Source organism: Papaver somniferum, chromosome 6 (genome assembly GCF_003573695.1).
Source record: "Papaver somniferum cultivar HN1 chromosome 6, ASM357369v1, whole genome shotgun sequence".
Lineage (NCBI taxonomy): Eukaryota > Viridiplantae > Streptophyta > Magnoliopsida > Ranunculales > Papaveraceae > Papaver > Papaver somniferum.
In genome coordinates, this window is record NC_039363.1 from 97,537,663 (window position 1) to 97,560,848 (window position 23,186).

At 35.9% G+C, this 23,186-nt stretch overlaps 3 protein-coding genes and 1 pseudogene across 3 annotated transcripts; 3 read left to right on the plus strand and 1 right to left on the minus strand.

The window, feature by feature from the left end:
- Nucleotides 1–1,313: 1,313 nt before the first annotated feature.
- Nucleotides 1,314–4,977, plus strand: LOC113288518 (magnesium transporter MRS2-3-like). Its single transcript, XM_026537587.1, has 6 exons — nt 1,314–1,920; nt 2,016–2,261; nt 2,366–2,494; nt 3,565–3,716; nt 3,853–4,096; nt 4,416–4,977. Exons 1-6 carry the CDS (start codon nt 1,489–1,491, stop codon nt 4,701–4,703), a joined length of 1,491 nt encoding a protein of 496 aa, XP_026393372.1. The 5' UTR covers nt 1,314–1,488; the 3' UTR covers nt 4,704–4,977.
- Nucleotides 4,978–5,120: 143 nt separating this feature from the next.
- LOC113288520 lies at nt 5,121–6,232 on the plus strand. Its single transcript, XM_026537589.1, has 3 exons — nt 5,121–5,595; nt 5,688–5,734; nt 5,816–6,232. The coding sequence occupies exons 1-3, from the start codon at nt 5,385–5,387 to the stop codon at nt 5,939–5,941; spliced, it is 384 nt and encodes a 127-aa protein (XP_026393374.1). The 5' UTR covers nt 5,121–5,384; the 3' UTR covers nt 5,942–6,232.
- A 3,652-nt stretch (nt 6,233–9,884) lies between these two features.
- On the minus strand, nt 9,885–11,265 carry LOC113288519. Its single transcript, XM_026537588.1, has 4 exons — nt 10,576–11,265; nt 10,381–10,452; nt 10,217–10,289; nt 9,885–10,115 (listed from the first exon to the last, which is right to left on the minus strand). The coding sequence occupies exons 1-4, from the start codon at nt 10,990–10,992 to the stop codon at nt 10,087–10,089; spliced, it is 591 nt and encodes a 196-aa protein (XP_026393373.1). The 5' UTR covers nt 10,993–11,265; the 3' UTR covers nt 9,885–10,086.
- Nucleotides 11,266–21,630: 10,365 nt separating this feature from the next.
- LOC113291951 lies at nt 21,631–21,793 on the plus strand (annotated as a pseudogene).
- Nucleotides 21,794–23,186: the final 1,393 nt, after the last annotated feature.

The following is a 23,186-nucleotide window of genomic DNA, read 5'->3' on the forward strand; positions in this document are numbered from 1 at the left end:
AGCGAGATAAATATTTTGATGTATGTAGTGCTAATGGTTATAGTTTTGGCACCCTAACTTTTACTACCTTGGGTGAGCTTGATATTGAAACTATTGAGTTTTTGAAAAGGTTGAAGACCTCCATAGCTAGGAATGATGTAGATATTAAGAGCATCTTCAACGGGAGATTATGATGTCCATATTTTAACGGATTAAGTTATTTTTACTAAAAATTTATCTCCAATGGGAGCTTGAAGAGAAAATGTGAAGATGATGTAGCAAGCAGTTAGGTTTACATCCTCTTGCCCATCCTCTTGTTTCAGAGGATCTCTTAGAGGATGTAAATCATCCACATCACCATTAATCATAGTTGTATCACGGGATAAGAAAAAAAAATTCTGTTCTTGAAGACCCCCTGAATCGTCTATCCTCAAACTCCAAATACATAATCTAGGCATGGATTTCTCTGTCAACTGAAATCTCTTTCTTTGAAGGGTTTTGACAATGAAAAATAAGGTTATAACTTATATTGGTTAGGTCAATTAAAGTTCAAAAGATGAGGAAACTTTTAAAGAATAAAAAAGATCATTGATCACGCAACACATTGTTCAAGGAATAATTGACATTTATGTCCAAGCTTCAAAATATATACCGTTCTTAATCATCAATGGATGCTGCTAGAAAGTGTGAAGGTTAAGCGGCTGGAGATAATTTTGTTCCGCTTCTTATAATTAAGGAATGTATCGAGACACATCAGCAGAGGACGTCTTCTTTACACATCCGAATATCAAGGACACGGATGTCTCGTTGGTGATGCTCTAATGTTGGTAATTTTCTTTTCATTAGAACAGGTTTAGCCATTCATAAAGGTGTTGGAGTCCATCTTGTTGCTAGGCTTCCCATCTAGATTCTTGTAACATTTTTTTGTATTTTATTCTTGTTTTGGCTTTCTCTACTCTAGGAGAGTTGGGTGAGGATACTTTGTGTTTTTTCAAGCGCCTGAAGAATTGTTTAGTTAGTAACGACGCTAGTAGTGGTTTTGGTAGCTTTATTTTTCATAGATTAGGCGTTGCTATTCAAAAAGGTGTTGGAGCCCAGCTTGTTGCTAGGTTACCAACCAAAATCTTTGTATAATGATTAATCTGTTCAAATGGACAAAAATATAAAGATTAAATAAGTATTTACAAAAATAAAAATAAAAATAAAATAAAATAAAATGTCACCGAGTCTCGCCTGGACAGATCAGTAAAAACGTGGCAGAATTGCCCATCACCTTTCTACTGAAAATCAATTATATTTATTTAATTTTAATTTCTTTTTCCTCCGAAGCCACTGAGCTCAATTCTCTCCGCTCCCCTCTCAACGCAACCATTAATAACAGACCGTTGTTATTCATGGCATCTCAAACCACCACCAACACCACAAACTAACTCGGCAACTAAACCAACATCCTCCTCAAGATCCAAATAAAGAAACCCAAATTTACACAGAAAAAAATACCTCTCAGATATGAGAGGAACTCGTCCACCAACGAAATCAGGGTTTTCTACACTCGAAGATGAGACAGAAACACCAGTTCGACCACCACCACTCGGTCCTGCCGGTGTTGGTGCGAACAGGAAGAAAGCAGTGATAGGTGTTAGAACATGGTTAATTCTTGATTCAACAGGTCATGCTCAATCAGTTGAAGTTGGGAAACATTCAATTATGCGTAAAACTGGTTTACCAGCTAGAGATTTAAGAATTCTTGATCCATTATTATCATATCCATCAACTGTATTAGGTCGTGAGAAGGCAATTGTTATTAATCTTGAACATATTAAAGCTATTATCACTGCACACGAAGTTCTTCTTTTGAATCCCAAAGATCCTGCTGTGATGCCATTTGTTGAAGAGATTCAACATCGTTTGTTGCGACTTTATCAAGCTACTAAGAGCCAGGTATGTGGGGGATGATGCATTTTTTAGGTTCAATTTTGATTTTAATGCTGTGGAGTGTGAATTATTGATTTTGCTGGATTTGGTGATTTGTGTAGGAAGGTAGGGCTAGTGGGGATGAAGAAGAATGGGCAGGTTTGTATGATTTGGAGGAGACACGGTCTAGGTCAATGAGTCCATCTAACTATTCGGGGAGATTTTGGCCAGTTCATGATACTGAGGAAGGAGGTAAGATGGATGGCAAGTCTGGGTTGGAGATTAGGGAGAAACCGAAGGTCCTTCCCTTTGAATTCGTCGCGCTAGAAGCTTGTTTAGAGGCAGCTTGTAGCTGCTTAGATAATGAAGTAAGAGAATTCCCTAATGACGTTGAATACATATTCTTGTTTGCTTTGTTTGTAATTGGTTTATTGTCTTACTGCTGTGCTGCTTCTTTTAATTTGAAAACAAGGCAAGGACGCTGGAGCAAGAAGCTCACCCGGCTTTGGATAAGCTGACAACTAAGATTAGTACTCTCAATTTGGAACGAGTCCGGCAAATTAAGAGTCGATTAGTTGCAATCACTGGGCGTGTTCAAAAGGTTGGTCTCACTGTCTATTCCTCTAACAGTCTCATGTTTGACGTACTGTGATGGCTGTCACTGGTTGACTATGGTGTTTTCAAGTTCTTATGATTGAACTATTAATAATTCCTATGCCAGTCACTGTTCAAAAGGTTGGTCTCACTGATAATGGTTAGTTCAAACTACCAGCACTCGGATTTTCTTATTTTGTTTCACTGGGAGGTAGTCACTGGGAGGTACTGATTAGCGAAGGGTAGTTGCTGGAATGTAACTATTTAAATGATTCCGTACTCATGTTATTATCAATCTTTAAGAGCTATGTTGTTTTTGGGAGAAAGAAAAAGGAGACTTGCAGTTGCAGATATCAAGTATGGTTGTCTAAGGAGTAAGGACGGTTAAAAAACAAAGCAGTTGAGGGACTTGTCTCCCAAACTCAAGAGAGAGAAGAAACATAAATAATTTACTCATAATGCTTTGATCTGGCAGTCCTAAAACTTCACGAACAATCTGAAAGAATTGTTACTGGAATTCCTTGATAGCAGAGCTGGTTGTCTGCAAAAAGATTCTGTGACAGCATTTATGGTTTGTTTGATATCCAAATGAGCATCTGGAAGTAAAATTTCTCGCCACCAACACATATCATCTATGTTCATACCCCAATCTCCTTAATTGCTGTCACAGTTGTGAGATAAATGCCTGCATTGCCTTCTACCATGCTGGAGAGACCTTGAAATATCATCGAAAGTTGCTTGCAACCTAGCCAAATGTTTTGGGCAATGAGGACTTGGGAACACATAAAAGTTGATCATAAGGGAACTGTTGTGAACATCTTTTGTTAGATCATGTGTCTTAATGTCTGTGTTCATCAACTCAAAACTCAGTATTTGGTGTGTAATTGTATGGTAGCCTTGTGTCTTACCATGTATTCTTAGCTAGTTTGCGTAGCCACTATTTTTGAATAAGCATAGGTTATTATTTGTGAGTCGTATAATGTTTTCCTGCCCTAGCAGATATTATCTGTATGGGGTTCAAGTAGTGTTCTGTTCCTAAGCTGGTTTTAAGAATGGTTTGTGCTGGCTTGTCAACAGGTGAGGGACGAACTTGAACATCTGCTGGACGATGATGGAGATATGGCTGAGATGTATCTGACAGAGAAGATAGTGAAACAACACGCGGACGAGGATTCTTATGAAGGAGAGGACATATATGACAGAGGTCTTCAACCAGACATGGGTGACAGGTACTTTTAGATTACAGTGGTGCTTCAGTAAGTATGTGTTTGATTATTCGGCAAAGCGATGAGTGCACAACAATTTACTCTTTGCGTTGCTAATACGTCCAAACATCTCAGACAAATTCTGTACTGTAAATTTCAGAATTCCAGCTGAAATATCTTTAGAGGGAAATGATGTTCCAGCTAGTTATGAAGGGGATCTCCAGAATCCTGACACACATGAGGATTTATTTGGTATGCATAGAGCGTTTAGTAGAGGCAGTCATGGAACCCACACTAGCACCACATACAGTGGGATGAGCAAACAGTTCGATGTTGAGGAGCTTGAAATGCTCTTGGAGGCATACTTTGTGCAGATTGATGGTACACTGAACAAATTATCCACGGTATTCTACCTTATTCCTACTGTTGATTCTAAATATTGGAATATCTGTTATTAGATTATATTGAAAAAGCAAAGGCATCCTTTCCTGGATTTTAATTTAAAGTCATTGTTGTGGTATATTAAAAAAATTCAGAGAAGAGCATTGAGTTTCAGTTGCCAGCTTTTCAAGCTTGTTTGAAATTCCTCAACATGGAACAGTTTGCTTTATGTTAGTTAAATTGTCGCTTGTTTTTCTCCTCCGTCTTATTGGTAGTTAAATTTTATTCAGTCTGTAAATCAAACATAAATTTATGGAATTATCGTGTTTTCTGATTGTGAAGCTAAGGGAATATGTTGATGACACGGAGGACTATATTAATATCATGCTGGACGACAAACAAAATCATCTCTTACAGATGGGGGTTGTTTTGACCACAGCTACTCTCGTGATTAGTGCATTTGTCGTGGTGGTTGGTATTTTTGGAATGAATATCACTATTGATTTGTTCGATGATAAAAAAGCTGGAATGACCGAATTCATCTGGACTGTTGGTGGTGGTGCAACTGGTACTATATTCCTTTATGTGGTTGCCATGGCATGGTGCAAACACAAACGACTGCTGGAGTGAGTTTTATTTTTATGATCTGTATCCTCTGCTTGTTATTAAGCTTACTGCATAATAACTATTGCATACCTCTTCTTGTTACTGTTGAGTTAGATATGCAACACTGTTTTCTTGGATATTCAGTAGTCAGTACAAGGTGTTACCTGTATCATTTACCTCTACAATAAATAATACTGTGTCAATATTTCAAGCTTGATGTTATAAATAATGCTGCTGATTTCTATATTTGACAGTATATACAATGTTATTAATTCAATCCAAACATCAAGTAAATGGACGAAATGTGGCGTTCTGGTATATAATCATATGTTTTTAACTTGCAACTTACTAGAATATAGCTGGGATCAGATGTCAGTCTTTGAAGGTAGTTTTCCTTCCGTTCTCAAGATTGCTGAACATGTAAAGTGCATATAGGGATTCATGAATATGGATGTGTATGTGAAAAGGATTTTTTTTTTCCAATGGTGGGGAAAGTTGCTACTTGTTGTTGTTGTTGAACTGGAAGTCAGGGAGTTTTCTGTAAATTGAACCATTTAGGAGACTGTTGCACTGGAAGACAAGCTTAAACTTGGCAGTCATCACTGGCCATATATTTCATATCAAGAGATTCAACCTGTGGTCCCTGCTTTTCTATGTGAACAAGTTAGAGAGAGAGAAAGACTTGAACTGAACTGGGGAGTTTACATGGCATCTGTTACTACTGTAAATGAGAAGCTGGTGACAGGGTCATGTGTATTAGCTGTGTATGGAGATCGAAAACGAAGAACAACGAGAGTCAACTCAGTCCATGGTAAAGGAGAATTCGGAAGAAGAGGCTTCTTTTTATCAGCTGCTTTTGCATCATCTCCAGCAGTTGCATCTGAACTCAATGATTCTAAGAGTGCTCTTATTCAGAGTTAGTGTTTTGTGATCTCAAATTTTATGATAATTCACCTTCTCGTTAATATTGTGTGCATAATTTGTACGATTTTTTGAATAATTTTGCAGAGTATCTGAAGAAGTCCGAGGAAAATAAAGCCAAAAATGACAAAGAGGTACAGTCGCTTTGTCTACTGATTAGTTTGACGAAACTTACACAAGTTATTTATTGATTGATATGTTAAAATGTTGCACAGAGACTGGATGGTTATTACAGACGCAATTACAAGGATTACTTTGAATTCATGGAAGGGGCATTTGAGAATAAAGAGCTCACTGAAGCAGAGCAGGGTATTCTTGATTGGCTCAAGGCTAACAGATAACTTAGTTGGAAACATTGTATTTGAGTAATTTCTCTGAATCACAAGAACACTTGAGGCATTTATTTCTCTTCATTTTTCAGAGGAGTCTTCCATGTTGCTGCCTGCATAGATGTTTAGCCTCTCTATCTTGTTGATGTTCAGCATCCTTATGTTGTCATTTTGATGTATCGTTTTGGCGTGTTAGGTGTTCATTAGGACTCGCATGTATATTTAGCTTGCTTATCTTCCCTGCTCAGGTCAAAATTGCCAAATATCATAACATTCATATGATCAAATATTTAAAATTGTGTACACAAATTTTGGAAAGGGTCGAACTCGCGACCCCTCTTAATCTCCTGCTAGGGTGGTGTAAATGGAGTGTAATCATCCATATAGTAAACATGAAAGGACGGTGACAAAATAATATGCTGCAGCTGGGGCACTGGTTTTCACTTTTCACTGTTCCTCCATTTCTCTCGACTTCCCGCTCTTGCCATCTTCTTTATGTTTCTCTCGCTTCGATTCATCTTCAGGAAACGGCATTACATCATCATGGATCTTGCCAACTCTCTTGGCCAAGAAGCCATATTCTCCGATTCGTTAGTGATTCTCTCTCTAGGATCTCCAAATTTGAAGCCCTAAAACGCTATTCTGTAGAAGGAAATTTATCTCACTACAGGTACTCTTTAAGTAATATTTTCTGCTTATTTTCGTTTTAAGTGTGTGGAACTACGAAATTATTCTAATTTTCAATCAGGAGCTCTAGGTTTTTAGTGTAAATAGTAGATAATTGAATAGAACATGCCAATTGCCAGGAATTAGGTTATTATTAAGTTGAACTTGTGTCGTCATTTCTTCCTGTCAAGTGTTTGTATCGATTGGGGTAGAATGATTGTTGGTGGGTTAGCATAATGGACACAAACATCAAAGAACCCGAAGAAATCATCAATTTGTTCTTAAATGTGACCAAGTTTAGTTGGTGAATGATTATTGGTGGTGGTTGTATGTTAGTTGGTTAATATCCAATGGTTGAAAAACTAAAAATTGTGATGTTGCAACTTGCAATCAACTTCGTGTAGGAAGTCCACTGGGTGGCGAAGGATGAATATTGTTGGTCTGCTGAGTGAATTTTGGGATTCGGTCAAGCTTATGTTATGTATATGCTATAAAATTGTACTATACTAGAATAGAATCCCTTGGACAGTTACACTGACACATGCATTTGTGATGAATGCTACTTCTGTATATGTTTGAGAACAGTTAAGAATTGTGCATCTTTCTAGTTGACGACATAGGATAAATTTGAGTAACACAATGGGATGTTCAGAAATTGCACCGAGTTTAAGTTAGATGTTGAGTGCATCATAATGGGATATTCTCCGAAGTAGTAGTCGCAACCAGTGGAGGTGAATAACCCGAAATAGAAAGGAGAGGGATATTTAGCCATAAGTCCTTTATGTATACATGTGTTTTTGGAGCTTTGACAACTAAATAAAGTTGTCAGCTCTCATGCTTGGGAAAACTGCATGGTTACTTTAGTATATAGCAAAACCTTTCAGAATAGGCTTCTATTTATTTTATAAGCAATATTCTTGAATTTGCTTGTGCTAAGCTGCTTATTGCAGTTCAGTTTTCATATGAGTGAGGTATTCGAGCACGGCAAGGTTCTTTCTGCATGATGGTCTTCAAAATAGAAAGATGTTATACTTGTCATCATAGCTTATGAACTTTGCAACCTGATGTTGTTACTTCTGAATACCATACTTGGTGAGCACCCTGTAGTTTTCCTTGCAGGGAATGATATGCTAAAAAATAGGGCTTATAATGCGATGTTTCATAACTGCTGCAAGATCCTTACACAAATTTCCATAAAAAAGTGAAACTTACCCATATGCCATATGTGTCAGACCGAGTTAATGACCATCCACAATAGCACTAATGCTGGGGATATGTGGATCAAGATTATTAGGTGATTGTATTTTCTTAATCGTGTATGTTAATAGTGAATTGAAACCTTGTAGAGTTTTGAAGACGAAACATGTCCATTTAAGAAAAGGGGATTTGAGATGTTTTAATAACTTACTGCGAAATGTGATACATAAATGTTGAGATTTCCGTTTGTACCTCTTTATTTATGTAACTATAAATAACATTGTAGATGGAATATTTTACCAAGTTTCCCAAGTCATGCTCACTCATTCTTATCTATTTTTTTATACCTATGAACATGAATATGTTGCAGGGTGGGGGCCGGTGAATCACATCTGATCGAGGCAACGTAGGTGCACGTGTGTCCATGTGCAAATCTAGGGTTCCAAAATACATGCGTAAGCACAAAATGGTAATCATTTTTATTCATTGTTTCCTTTTTATTAGAAATATATAGTTGCAATGTGGGACTGGGTCGTAGCCGATTATGGCAGTACAGACACGTGCGTGCATGTGCATCCGTACTGGCACAAAGTACATTAGAGTTGGGCACAAATAAAATCCGTAAGGGATCCCAGTCAAACGGAAGAAGATAAGAACCATGTATAAAAAATGCACTCTTCCAGGATTATATATACTTCACACGAACTGGAGGAAACACTCAGTCAGTTAATACTCGTGATTAGGTTTATAAAAAGTATGAAACAACGACACTCATATTTGTTTATTACTAAAGATTGAAGAATTTGTATGTTTAGGTTTGAAATGTTAGATTGCATATACCTTTTAATTCTTCTTATCCAACATGATGGAGTTCAGTACATTTCTTTACTTTGTTTATTTGATAGATATGATAATATTAATATGACCTGCATCAATTATTAAACAGTTAGATAGAAAATAAATTCAGTAGGTGTTTGAACATTCCCTAACTCCCAAATTCAGTCTTTTAGTTAATATTTATATGGTTCTTATTTCTCCATGCAGACCAATGTTTTTTAAGCAGACAAAGAAGGACTAGGAATAGTTATTATAATGAGTAATTAATCCACCTGGTTCATAATACTCAGTCCAGTGACAGCCTCAAAGCAGACAGTATAGGAAGGGAGGCAAATTTGTTTATTATTTATTCTAGTAATATGGGATCCCTCCAAATGAGACTGTGATATCATATGCTATTAAATTAGAGCATGTTGTATTGGGTCAGGAAGATCTCAGGCAGGATCTCTGGGGCTTAAAAGGAGTCTTGGAGATAGATATGAGATAGTCCCAACAATAACTTTGGCTTTTCTTCCACCCCATCACTTCTGCATTTTCTGATGAACTGATAATTCTGCTCATCACTAACTATTCTTGTCCTTCATCTTTTGTCTAGTTCTTATTACTCAATTAAGCATGAGCTAATCTTTTTTATTTCTATTTATTTATTTATTTAATAAATTATGACATAATTTAGGGTACCATGAAGGACTAGAGACCCCTTGTCAGGATACTCAGAGTCATGGGTTTCTTGTCTTTTGCAATTCAGGACCTCCCATAACTGCAGATACAAATCCCTTCAACAAAAAACCAGGTAAAACAAGTATGACAAAACAAATTCAATATCTCCTCTACCAAGGATGGGTCATGGGTAAAATTGATCTTGTTTGCTTTGCTGGAAATTGACCTTTAGAATCATTTTCTGTAACTATTGGAAGTAAGTTTTATTATGGGTCTATGTTTACTTCCATAACCCTGATTTTGCAAATGTGGAATCTGCCCACCAAACCAAGACAGCATAGCTGAGTCTTAGGGAATACCTTGTTCGCTAAAAAGTATCGCAGAAAACTGTATCATTGGATTCCTTGATGGGTTTTACTTCTATTCATCTCTTCTCAATTACTATAACATGCTTTTACTGTGCTTCTGATTTCATGTAATTTATATGCTAGAGAGGTATGGGAGATTTCAAACATGGAATGCAGTTCAGTACAAAAGGACCTAACAATTACCACCATTGATGATGAAAGAAAAAAAGTTATTGGACCAAAGGACAAAGAGAAGTGAGATTTTTTATTTTCTTCTTTTGCTTTCAGGTTGTGTCCCACAGCAATGACAAGGTAGAAAATAAAAATTAAAGAGAAGAATTTTCCTTTTCATCTTTACATCTCCTTGTTCTTTTATACTAGTCTTCTCTTCACATCTTTTGAACATAAGCAGACATTAGAGAAGATGGATTGATGTGGTAATCATAAATCTCATTCCCATTTACTTGCTTGGAAGCCACCTGTAGAGATAGAGACAGTGCAAGTGTTTAATCCTCCTGAATGGTTTTGCATTTTTGAGTAAAAATTTAATAACAACCAACAACAGACTCCAATAACTTACTGGTTTTGGTAAATTTGGGTCCAGGAAGGGAAGAATCCAGAAAATCAAAATGCTTCTGAAATGAAGATCTTCCCTGCAAGGGGAATTAAGAATTAAGAATGTATGAAAACAATGCACCCACCCACACACAAAATTGAAGTTGGGAATAAAACAAAAAAAGGTACCTTAAAATGTGTTGCAGAGAAACCTTGTGAGAAATCTAAAACATTCTCCATTGTAGCTTTCTGGTTATTGATCTAGTATCAAACAAAAACAAAAACCCATTAAAGGAAGGAGACAAATGATATAAACTTCTGAAAACGATTGCTAAAAAACAATCTGTAATGTCTATGCTTGTTCTTTCCCTTTCTCAAACTTACATTGGAAAAGCTGAATAGAGGAGAACTAGCAGTGTCATCAAGAAGAGAAGGATGATACTGTTGCTGTTGGTCTTTAGTTTTCTGTCTTTTGCTATTTTTCTTTGCCAATGCAGTTGCTGAAGAAGTAAAACAAGAACACCCATTCTCATCATCACAGTAGTCTTCATCTTCATGAAAATGTGGTGGACCAGAAGACGCATCAGAAACCATAGACAAATCTTCTTCTTCTTCTTCTTCAGCTGCTGCTTCTGGTTCTTCTGCTTCTTCCATAGCATTGTATTTCTCACTAAAAAAATTACCTCCATTGACAAACCCACCACTTCTTTTGCCATGATTTTGAGAAACTGAGTGATCTAAATACATAGTCCAACCTGATTCACATCTACTACTACTACATTGGGATGACATTCCATTCATTGTATTGATGTTCCTTTCTATTAAGCTACAAGAAAGCAATAGAGAATTAGAATGGAATCTGGAACCAGATAGAAAATGGGGTTTCTCCTTCTCCTTCTCACTCTCTGGTCTTTATATAATTGTAATATCTGTGATTCTGTTCTCTCAATAGTCTCTAGATATAAAACACAACACACATACAAACACAAACACAAACACCTACACGTTCTTCTTTCTCTTTCTAATAGTAACTAAGAGAGCAAAAATAAAAAATAAAAGTGTTAAGAGAGTCAGAAGAAAACCAATCAAAATCGTAGATTACTCTTGTCTTGATCTTTCACTCTTTTGTTGTCACCTTAGTTATCATTTTTCTTTACTTCGAGAGAGTGAATCAAAGTTGCCAGTTGGGTTTTGTTTGTGTGTAGGTCAGTGTGTGTAGGAGGAGATGGAGCCACACAACTCCCTCACATGCAATACAGCTAGACACTGTGTACGTTCTAAACAGAAACGGGCAATTTGCTTGCATTATTTCAAATCCCGTGAACAGAAAAGTTGGGAGCCTACATGGGCCTCTCGCTCTTCATTTCTTTACTTAGTCTCTCATTCTGTTTGACCTTTTTTGTCTCCAACCTACCCACGCAGTTTATTTTATAATTACTCAACATAGGCACCACAATCTGGATATTTTTATTCCAATCTGCTGCTTCATTCTGGAATCAAATTGAGAACTTCAACTTCACTGGGATTTGAACCCACGACGTTCAGTAACAGTACCCAAGATAACATGAGTGGGAGGAGGTGAGGTGTTGTTTCTTTTTGACCTTGACAAATAAGTTCTCGGTGGATGTGTAAAAATATCAGGTGCAATCGGCCACTGCTGATGGCCAACTCTCTTATGCAATTAATATGCCTTTATAGCCAATGGCATTGACTAATGATCCTGCAATCCTGCTAATATGAGTGATGATCAATCATAGTTTAGGGCATCTGGTAACGTGATGTGATGGTTACTTACTGCTTGATCATGGAGATGTAAATGTTTTGAGTAACTATAAGAAAATATCATCTAAACTAGAGCTAGCAGCAGAGAGAAAGAGAAGAAGTTGACTGGGATTAAATGTCATCACATGCAACCACGTTAAGTCTCACACTAGTTGAAGCTCTTTTCAAAAGCTAAGACTTAAGAAGAGAGATTCTCTCTCCCTATCTCTATCTCTGTGACTGTAACTATCTCTAGATATATCTTCACTCAACTCTGTCTCATGCACACGCATACACATTACTAGGGCACGCAGAGATAGATGTGTGTGCATCACTTGCACACTTACATATACTGTGTTACTGCAAGTGCACATGCAACTCAATTTTTATCATAAATATTTACATGTTGAGAAGAACAAAAAAAAAGAAAGCATATGAACAAATCTGCAGCTGCATTCCTTATTCACTGCTGAAGCTAACCGCGTTAACGAATTTCGAACTCAGTTTATTGATATCATCACCCAATAACTTAACATCTTGATAATAGACAAATAAAATCTTTAAATGATAACGTCGAAGAGATGAGTTCAAAAATCGTCATCAATTACGGGGGGAAGTAATGATAACAAAAACACTTTGTGAAGTTTGATCCTGAAATTCCAACATCTAGATATTACATCAACATATCTAGATATTGCATTCGTCTCGTTTCGATTCATGACAACTTTTGATGGCACAAACTTTTCTTGTGTAACTTGCTAGGGTGATAAGGAAAGAACAAGAGAGAAATAACCTACCAATCATGGTGTAGGGTCTAAAAAGAACTTGCACTCCTTAGAAGAGTGGGCCTTCTCCAGAGAAATGTTATTTTGTCCAGACACTTAATTATTGAATGTTACCTTTCACGCTATCAAACTTTTGTATTGCAGCTAATGGCTGATAATTTCTGGTAGGGTTTATAAGACAAATTAGTACTTCATTTTTCCACGTCAAAGTTCTACTGTATGATTCTAAATATGGTGTTGTTTTTAGCTAGTAATATGGTTTAACCTCAACAGTGAAAGAAAGTCTTCATCCATCATCTTAGTTGAAGTTCTTTGATGAACAAAATCCTCAGAAACGTAACGTTAAGTTGACTGTCAAAATTATAACCGGTTTTTATGATTAACAGTTTGATTAATCCACCGAATATATAATTGCGAGTTAGCTAGTTTTGTTTCTTGATTCTCTAGATTGGTTTTCATTTCACTAGGAGTATGAAGTTGAGAATTAATAGAGTTGGAAAAAATGGTTAGAGGTTGCCCTAAAAGCAGGGGAGTTGTTTAGAGGGCTAGCTGGAAGTTTGTCTTATTATGCAAAGATGGCCCATTTCTAACAATATATCTTGAAGATCTCAGGACACAACCTGGCCCAATATGTTCTTCATTATTTCTTTGTAATTGATTATTAATGATCACATGAATATTCACTATCACTTAGGACCAAAGGTGTACATTTTGTGGGCAGGCAGGAGTATAGTTGGAACTTTATTAGCTCAGAATTTTGCTAGTACCTTCTTCATTTTCCGGAAGAAATCTTATGTTTTGGCCATTAAGAAGGAATACGGTGTTGACAAATTTTACCTCATTTTTGTGGATACAAAGCGTGTACCACTGCCTTTGAATTATCTAGTTCGTCTTCTGTAACACTTGGGAAGTTTTGGATTTTATTAAAAAAAAAGAAGGTCTAGATCCATCTACTAACTTATTCGCGTACCGTTTACATGCGCAGCCTCGAAACGTACACCTTGGTTTTAAGGTGATAATGGCCTGCCTGAATGACATGTCCAAATCAGGGCTTAATAACCCTTCTCCTCTTGAACAACTTGGTGCAAATTAATTGAACACCCCTTTCTTCCCCATGACGCATACTGTTTCCCCATGATACATAGTGTTGAATGTCGACTGGAGCTTAGTGGGGATGATTTTTCCCAAACAAATATGGTCCACTAACGCAGATTAAAAGATCATGGTGTGTTATTGTAATCCAACAAAATGAAGATCTATAAAAGTATGATCGACAGACAATTAAAGATCTACAAAGGATATGCGGCATCCAATATATCTCTTCTCCAACTTGCAACTCTATATAGCTATGTAGGAAAGTTAACAAAAAGTACCATTGCCATCATGCAGATAATGCTCGTAGCTTCTCTTTCTGTCACTGCCTCACACTAATGAATTGAATCTGATTCAGAACTAGTACGATTTCAGATATTTATAAAGTTTAGATTCTAGCTTAGATGACGATATTTATTTTCATACCGACGTTTAATTCATATAAGTGCATCAATTGCACGTACAATTAAACAGTCGGATTTGTTATATATGCAAAACATGCATATAAATAAATGCTAATTAACCGTTTAGAAGTGCATGATCATTGTATTGTCTTGCTCATATTGTCGTGATTGCATAATTCTTAATTTCGTATATGATTCAGATGATTTTTTAATTTTCTTTTTTCTTTCTTTTTTGAGAAAAAGAAGGTTAATACATTAAAAACCAACTTGAGAAGATATTATAAAAGTTTAAAGACAAACAACGAATTTCCGACTAAAAGAACAAAATGAGCCAAAATATCTTTGAAAGTTTTTAAAGTCGAACATTATAACATAATTTTTGTTTGCTTTTTGATGTTTTCTTTCTTTTTGTTTTGGAGGTCAGGTCTTCACTTTCCCTTTTATTTCGCTTTCTTTGATTAACAAAACTACCTTCTAAGGCTTCGTCTAGAAAAAAGAACACAAAATTGATCAATTAACCCAATAACGACAATTTATGGGTGAAAGAAGCATATAAAATTTGATACTGTTTAAATGGACGAGAATGTAAAAATAGCAAGGATGTAAACAGTTTCATCCTATCCATTTTCAAATATTTTTCCTTATTCTTAATTTACATGAGGATGCATCCTGTTTCACCCTCGCTATTTTTTAAGTTTAAGCCAGGATGAATCCAGATTCATTCTTACTATTTTTTTGGTGTCAATTTCACCCATACTATTTTTACTCGTCCATGAGAATCATGTTTTAAAAATATTTGGACAATTAACCTAATTTATCAGAACACAAAAACATACACCATAATAATGTTAGTGTGGATTTATAATTACAAAATTGAAATTTTCGCTAACACGAGCTCTGCTTTATGCTTATGTAATGTCTTGCTCTTTGTACTGTATTCACCTCGTGTGAATTTTTTTCTCTTAATATGACCTTGTCTTCGAAAAAAAACGGGAGCTCGGCTTCCACAAGAGAACCTCCGGTAAAACATTGAACAACATAAAATTGAAGTTGTTTATTTCGTAAAATTGTAATTTTAAGAATTTGATTCCGAAAGAAAAAGAAAGATAGATGAAGTAGGTGGAAACGACTGAAATTGAGTATCATAACTTACTACTAACGGTCATAACTACCACTAATAAAACTCAATCATATCACTTGGTGTAGGACTGCCAGTCGGTCACACTTGGACAATTTTCTTTCTCTTGATGGCTCAACATCCACATGTTATCCAGTCAGCAAATTTAGTATCTGACGTCATAATATTTATTTTCTTCTAAAAGTCGGTAAAACAAAAACTCCGTTTTGCATTTAAGAACGTCCGGAAATGATACGATCTTTTTTAACAAGGGTAAATAAACCTGTAATACGGTGAGTCGGCGAGCACTGTCTCTGAGAGCGCACGGCACAGTGAAAATAGGCATGTCGTAACTTTGTTGTTCCCTGGCATTTGCTGGCCGTGGACTGTAGTATATAACCGATAGTTCTTGTTTGAAGCCCTAAATTACCGTGTAATATGGTTGTCTAGGAGTTTTCTTGTGGCAATTCACTGCATGAGATGATATGGAAAACAAGAACAAATTTGCATATTAATTATAAGCAAAAGAAAAGTTGAATGCAATTATTCATAAATAAGAACAGATTGATACTGAATAATACGTACCAACTAATTCTATTTCTAATTATTACATCTTTTAGCACAAAGAGAATTCATACACTTGTCTACTTCATTTCCACGGAGGTTTTCAGGAGTGCTTCCGATGATGCAGGTTGAGACTGCACAACCAAGCTTGCAGTAATCGTGAGCAGAAGATATCGTACGACCACATCTTGCATGACACATAACTGGGCAGTACTTATCTTTTCCGGAAGCACACATGAGACGTACACATTTTTCAAAACATCCCAATGCTGAACTCAACTCTACACACATTCCAAACATAAGCGCCATCATCACAAAAGCCATCTTCATATGTTTCCCCTCCATTTTTTGCTCACTTATGCTTAATAGTCTGAAGAGCCATTTATATGTTTCCCCTCCATTCCAAACATAACTCCCTTATGCTTAATAGTCTGATATTAACTCACTTTTTTGCTCTGGAAATTTTTTGATATTGAGAATTCTCTTTCGAAGAGCCATTTATAGGATTCACCTCAGACCATGGCATTAAATTTGTACAACTCAAAATGTGATTTCAGAATAATAAGCTTTATGAGGAAATATATTTTACTAGGGAGATGATAAAGGTAATTGGTTGCCCGATTTCATACCATACATATGTTAGCATTAGCTATAGCATATTTGCAAAACCAAAACGTTGAAGATCTAAAGCTCTTGCATTTAAAGATATTCAAACAGCATTTGAGAGGAGGTTAGGAAACTGGCAAGGCAGTACTCTTCATCAAGCAGGAAGGCCTATAATGGTCAAAGCGGTTCTGAATACCATATCTACATATCAAATGAGTACATTTAAGTTACCCAAGAAACTTCTCAAGAAGCTTAATACAATCCAAAGACAGTTTTGGTGGGGCATAAAACAAATAGAGGCTTGAATCTAATTGGTTGGGAAAACATGTGTCTCTCTAAAGATTTAGGGGGTTTAGCATTTAGAGACCTAGAAATGCTTAACCATGCACTATTAACAAAACTAGCTTGGAGAATCAACCAACAATCCGATCATCTATTGCACAGAATTCTCAAGGCAAAATATTTCAAGAGGGATAATTTCTTGCACTTGAATGGTGGAAAAAATGGCTCTTCTTGGGTATGGCAGGGGATTGAGAAAGGTTTATCAATACTCCAACAACATTACTGCATGGAAATAAATATTGGCAGAACCATAAAAATTTGGATTGACAGATGGGTGATCAATCCTGAAGACAAATTGGAACCTCTACATCTGTATCATCTTCAGTACGAGTTTGTTTATGAACTCATAATCCCAGGTACTAATACATGTAATGTGCCTCTGTTAAATGAGTTATTCATACCAGATGTAGTAAACAAAATAACTAGAATGCAGTTATCATTTTTGGAAGATGATGTCATTAGGTGGATGCCATCGAAAGAAGGCAATTTCACTGTAAAAAGTGCTTACAAAAAGTTGATGGAGCCAAGAATTCAAAATCAGGTTGCAATTAGTGTTGTTCCTCAAGCTATCTGGAAGTCATTATGGAAAATGAAAGTACCTCACAGGGTAAAATTGTTTATATGGAAATGTCTCAAAGACATAGTGCCAACCAGAATACGGCTCTCTCAGGTCATGAGCTCTATTGATGTTGGTTGTGGTATATGTAATACAGAAGCTGAATCTCTTTATCATTTACTCGTCTCCTGCAACCATGCCAGAGCAGTATGGCGTCTTCTCAATGTTAGTATAGATCAGATCAGCATAAATTATCACAGTGTGGGAATGGATTATATCCTGGTTTCAAGGAGTCGAGAATGATGGAATTGAAGAACTGCAAACGTGGAGATCATTATTAATGGTTGGTTGCTGGATAATCTGGAAGGAACGCTGCGACTGCGTTTTTCAGGACGATTCTATAAACCCTACTGAAACTGCATCTAGAATTAATTACACTTTGGTGAGCTTTAAACCTGTAATGCATAATAGTGTAACTACATCTCCTACTGTCACACGACATGAAAGTAATTTAGTCATTCCTGACTTATCAGACACAATGACTATATATGCAGATGCATCTTTTGATGAGTTATCTAATGATTGTGGCACTAGACTAGTGCTGTGTAACATTGCAGGTGAACGCACAGGAATTAAAGGAACCTATGAAGTTGGAGTACTAGATGTCGAGGAAGGAGAATGTATGGCTATCAGGGAAGCGTTAAGCTGGGCCAAAGTGATGGAGCTGGAAAAAATTCAGATTATCTCATACTCCGAAAACGTAGTTAACACTCTTAATAATGTTGCTCTGCTAACTAGATGGGAGAATAGAAAGCTAGTGAGAGACATAAAACAATTTTCAAGTTCTTTTCAGTTATGCCATTTTATTTTCATTCTTAGAAATGAGAATCATACATCGGATTTCATATCAAAGAGGGTTAGAAAAGAAAAGCCTGTAATTGAGGATTATAGTAGTAATGCCTATGATTTTGAACTTCTGTTATCCAGGATTTTTAATCCTGAAACCTCTTAAAATCAATAAAATTTTCTTAGCATCAAAAAAAAAAAACTATAGCATATTTGCATTTATAATAAGACTAGTTTTTCACCCATGTGATGCATGTTTTTTTTTTTTTTTTTTTTTTTGTTTATGAAATATTGGATTCATGTTTAAAAATTTATTTTAGTTAAAAATAAAAGTTTAATTAAAAAGTTAAGAAAGTATAATAAGCTTGTAACCCCAAAAATAGCGTGTTTAGATACCATGTGTCAATAAATTAAAAACCACTAGTAATTGATAATCATAGCTTAGTTTCAAATTATTTTCATAAAACCAATTTTCACTAAAAGTTACATCGATATCTTTCAGGATTAAGAACTACAATTGTCTAAAAAATAAAATTACTTTGAAAAACAATATTTGCAGTAAAAATCGTACATACGAAATCCATAAATAAGATTATATAATGTACGTTCAGAGATAACTATTTCATTGGTTTATTTCACATTGGATGCATTGTGTCCTCTTTCACTTATTTTTTCCATGATAAATTTTCCTATTCATTTTCTCTACCACGAAACTGCAATTTAGAAATCATCTTATCTTAACCCGTGATTTTTCTCATTTTTTGCGTGTAAATAAATGTATATGTATTTGTGAAGTCAATAAATATATGGTGGATTATATGTGTGCAAAAAATAAGAGGATTGAAATGTCAAAATAACGTCAACCCATAGATTAATGGAATTTGTGTCCGTGTAAATAATTGGTGAAATTTGGGTGAGTATATGTGTATCCGTGAGTTGTAAGATGATCTGGTGTATTACAGGTGAAAATTGACCTGGAGATATTCAACATTTCATCGCGTAAATTTTCTATAGAATGTTCTTGTGCATTTTTGGAGGATCGAGTTTTATGAAATTTTTATATTTCAATCTTGGCGAACTATAAGATCAACAAGGGGAATTTTATTTTCCTCAGATTTCTACAATGATATATTTTTTTTTCTTGTATGATATTTGTACTATATACTTTGGCATTATGTGTATATAATGTTCATTTTTTCTCATCCTATATATAGTTTTTATTTTTTTTTCTTCCTCTGGATCGACAATGAAAAAAATATTGATTAGAAAAGGGTATAGAAAGACTGTACCAGAAAAGGAGAATGGAAATAGAAAAGTGGGGATAAAACCAAGGTAACATGCCGTCTGTGACCCATAAAGCAAAGAGCCTCGCAAAAAATTATGGTGGGTTGAAGTATACATTCTTCCGGTTCTCATTCTTAATAACAATATTGTAGGTTACATTTTCAAATTCCTTGAAGGAAATACACCATTGAAACAACTAATATTTACTTCACTAATAATATTAATTTAATTGGGTGATCGGCGAGGGTCCTTTTATGTGTTCAGAAAAAAGTCAAAAAAAGACCCCATGTGGAGCAAAATGAAGTCTGTTTGTAACGATGCTTTGGATTTTCATCGCAAAAACTGAACGCCCATTAGTCTTTTTTCCATGAAATTGGATCGGTAATCAGAGAGTCATCAACTCCGTCTACGGTTAGGCGCGATCAAAATGATCGGAAGTCGAAACGACTGATGGTAACGGTGGCATGAAAATGGCAAGAAAACCATCACCTACATTGCCAATGATTACCAGCTGAATTCAGCCACCCCATCTAAAACTGATGTCGTTATTACAAAATTGTTTCATAAATATGTTACAAAATAATTATTACATACATATTACGTTTATACATGTTATTAAATAATTGTTACAAAATTTATTGCAGAAACTGTTACAAAACTATCACAAAAAACCAACCCCTACATTTCCATTTTCCACCAAAGCGCTCCAAACTTCTCTCCCTTTCTTCGGTCGGCCACCACAGTGAGTTCATCTAGTAATATATAGTTGTTAAATGTTTTTTTTGCTCTAGTACATGTAGCCAACATATGAATTTCTAGTAGACTAACCAAAAGCAATGCCTTGAAGCTACACATGATACTATTGTGTGCTACTAAATAATAATACCATACGTCTCGTAGAAGATGGGTCTTTCATTTTTACCCATGTTCGAAGCAAATTGGTGATGTACATCTGGATATGTTGACTTTAAAGAAGAAAACAATTGTTAAGGGGAAAAATCCTAAGCTTTTCAGGATATTGGCGTATACAAAATCATATCGCTAGATTGACATAATCACTTAAGTCTTGGATCGGACATGTGTAATATCATTATCCTATGCAGGTACAGTACTATTCATAGTGCGCAAAAAGAAAAGAATATGTGCTTCAGAAGACCAAGATCATTTACCATTCCTCTATATGTTTGTCTTGAACCCATTTGTTTGAAGATCCATCAATGTGCGATCTTGCTTAAATGGGTAGTATTTTGGATTGCTCATTTTCTTTGTCTTTTCTTTTTCATAATCCTGCTGTGATAGTTTATGATTTTTGTTTATTAAAAGTTTTGGAGTCAATAATACTTAATATCGTCCTAATTCTTATGAATTTTCTTTATTTTCGGTCTCACAACCCGCAAAACCAAAAGCAGCATGCTTAGGTGATCTACCTTCGTCGAGAGGTCGAGCCTATTGTACTACTTTAGTGGAATGTATATGACATAAATACTGCCTTAGTGGATACATATTCAATTTTGTTGCCATTTAATATTTGTAACACTATTTTTCCAACCTCTTGACTTATGTGGTTAATTTCCATCTTTTATGATGCAATGTCTTCAACCTCTTTATTTAGAACCAGATCTGAATGTCTTTTTTAGTGAAACTTGTCTGTAGGTTATCCTCCCTAATCACTTATATACTTCCTCAATTGGGCCCTTACGTTGGAGGAGACCTTTGTGCGTCATTACCTCCGAAATGCAGCATATAGGAAGACCTTTTACCATCAGTGAAGGCATATATGTCTATTTTATAAATGCTTAAAGAGATGTTCCTGGTAAATGTTATTGGTAAATGCTGATTTTGATTTCATTCTCTCTACTAAACATGCAGCCTATATATTTTCGGTTTATAGATGCTTATGAAATTGAGTGGCATATATAGTTTTAGACCTTGGGTTTTATTTTTTTTTCCTAGATTTTCGCTTACAGAATATGTATGATATGTACAGAAACGTGTAATCTTATGTCCAATATTTGTGCGAAAATTCTTGTCTCAACTGGCAGGGTTTTTGAATTTTATACGGCTATGTAATTAGTCTTGAAATTCCCTTTCTCGGCCTTTTGGCTAAGATCAAGTGTAGTATTTGTACTTATGTGAGTCATTTTCTCACACGATATTAAATTATTATTTTTCATAGGGGAGTTGCTGCTAGGTTCTCATACGTCGCCTCTACGTTGCACAACTGCAAAGGCTCGGGGCACCACCACCAATATTTTTTCTTTCTTTTGAAAAAACCCATTTATTTATAAAATTTAGATGCGAAGTACAGTTTTAACAGCGTGGGTATAAGCAAAGGCTTGGGGCACCACCACCAATATTTTTTCTTTCTTTTGAAAAAATCCATTTATTTATAAAATTTAGCTGCGAAGTACAGTTCTAACAGCGCGGGTATAAGTTACCTCATTTCTATCATCTAAGACAATATTCGAAATAAAAGATGGGTTTGTATCAAACTCTTGTTGTTGATGTAGCTGGGTGTTGTTGTTGATGATCGACCACCTCGTTTTCCTCGTTACGCTAAAGATTTTTTAATATCAGAAACTATTTTCTCCTCTATATGCTATATATTTGGGGTGAATTCCGTTAGTAAGAAATGCATACTTAAAATTTAGAAAACTTCGAGCCTCTCGTCACCATGAGCTTGTTACTTTATATACATTTTTAGGGATGCACATCGGGTAGGGTGGGTAGGATATGACCTATTTCGCCACCCTACCCGCTGACTGGCGGGTAAGAAATCTTTTACCCGTCACCCTACCCGCCACTAAACGGGTAAAATCCTACCCTACCCATTAATTGGCGGGTCGGATAGGATAGGGTGGCGGGTATAACCGTTTTTTTTTCTATATCCATCCACAAGCTTTACTATCTCCAGACGCTGGTGCTTCAGCGATGCATTGGCGTTAGTAAAATTCTTGAAAGCATTGGGTCGTTGAAAAATCTAAGGCATTTGGATCTCTCGTTTTCGGATATCAAAATGCTACCTGACTCTATTGTTGGGCTCATTAATCTGCAAACACTCGATCTCAATGGTTGTTCTCAATGTGAAGCTTTGCATGCAAATTTGGGGTCTTTACAAAATTTGAAGTTCCTTAATATTTCATCCACAAGAACTGCAGGGGTTGCCTGATTCGATCACTTGCATCGAAAATTTAAGCATGTTGGAATGCAACAATTGCACGATGCTGGAAGCATTACCTACAGGCTTGGGGGCATTAACAAGGTTAAGGTGCCTTGATCTGAAAGGTACGGGAGTCACAGCATTGCCTGAATCTTGCATATACCCATGTAATTTAGAGATGGTTGATTTTGGAAACAAGTGTGAGCTTCCAAGGGAAATTAGAAAATGGCCGAAACTGAGACACTTAAGACAGTGACAGAAAATTATGTAAAATGCAAAACAGTGACAGAAAAATTATGTACAGCAATCAGAACTGGAAACTAACAACATATACTTTGCTTAATGGTAGCTGACACTTCATCCATATTCACAATAGGCTGTTAGATAAATAGGCGGGTAGGGTAGGATAATTTCGAACTTTACCCGTCACCCTACCCATCTAACGGCGGTTAAGAAAATCTTTATTCGTTACCCTACC

Excerpts from the sequence above, each read along its gene's own strand:
- LOC113288518 (XM_026537587.1), top strand. The coding sequence starts at position 1,489 with ATGAGAGGAACTCGTCCACCAACGAAATCAGGGTTTTCTACACTCGAA. Across the intron at positions 1,921-2,015 it reads ATCAAGCTACTAAGAGCCAG|GAAGGTAGGGCTAGTGGGGA; the intron begins GTATGTGGGGGA and ends TGATTTGTGTAG. Across the intron at positions 3,717-3,852 it reads CAACCAGACATGGGTGACAG|AATTCCAGCTGAAATATCTT; the intron begins GTACTTTTAGAT and ends TGTAAATTTCAG.
- LOC113288520 (XM_026537589.1), top strand. The coding sequence starts at position 5,385 with ATGGCATCTGTTACTACTGTAAATGAGAAGCTGGTGACAGGGTCATGT. Across the intron at positions 5,596-5,687 it reads TAAGAGTGCTCTTATTCAGA|AGTATCTGAAGAAGTCCGAG; the intron begins GTTAGTGTTTTG and ends ATAATTTTGCAG. Across the intron at positions 5,735-5,815 it reads AAGCCAAAAATGACAAAGAG|AGACTGGATGGTTATTACAG; the intron begins GTACAGTCGCTT and ends AATGTTGCACAG.
- LOC113288519 (XM_026537588.1), bottom strand. The coding sequence starts at position 10,992 with ATGAATGGAATGTCATCCCAATGTAGTAGTAGTAGATGTGAATCAGGT. Across the intron at positions 10,453-10,575 it reads CTCTATTCAGCTTTTCCAAT|ATCAATAACCAGAAAGCTAC; the intron begins GTAAGTTTGAGA and ends GTTTGATACTAG. Across the intron at positions 10,116-10,216 it reads ACCCAAATTTACCAAAACCA|GTGGCTTCCAAGCAAGTAAA; the intron begins GTAAGTTATTGG and ends CTATCTCTACAG.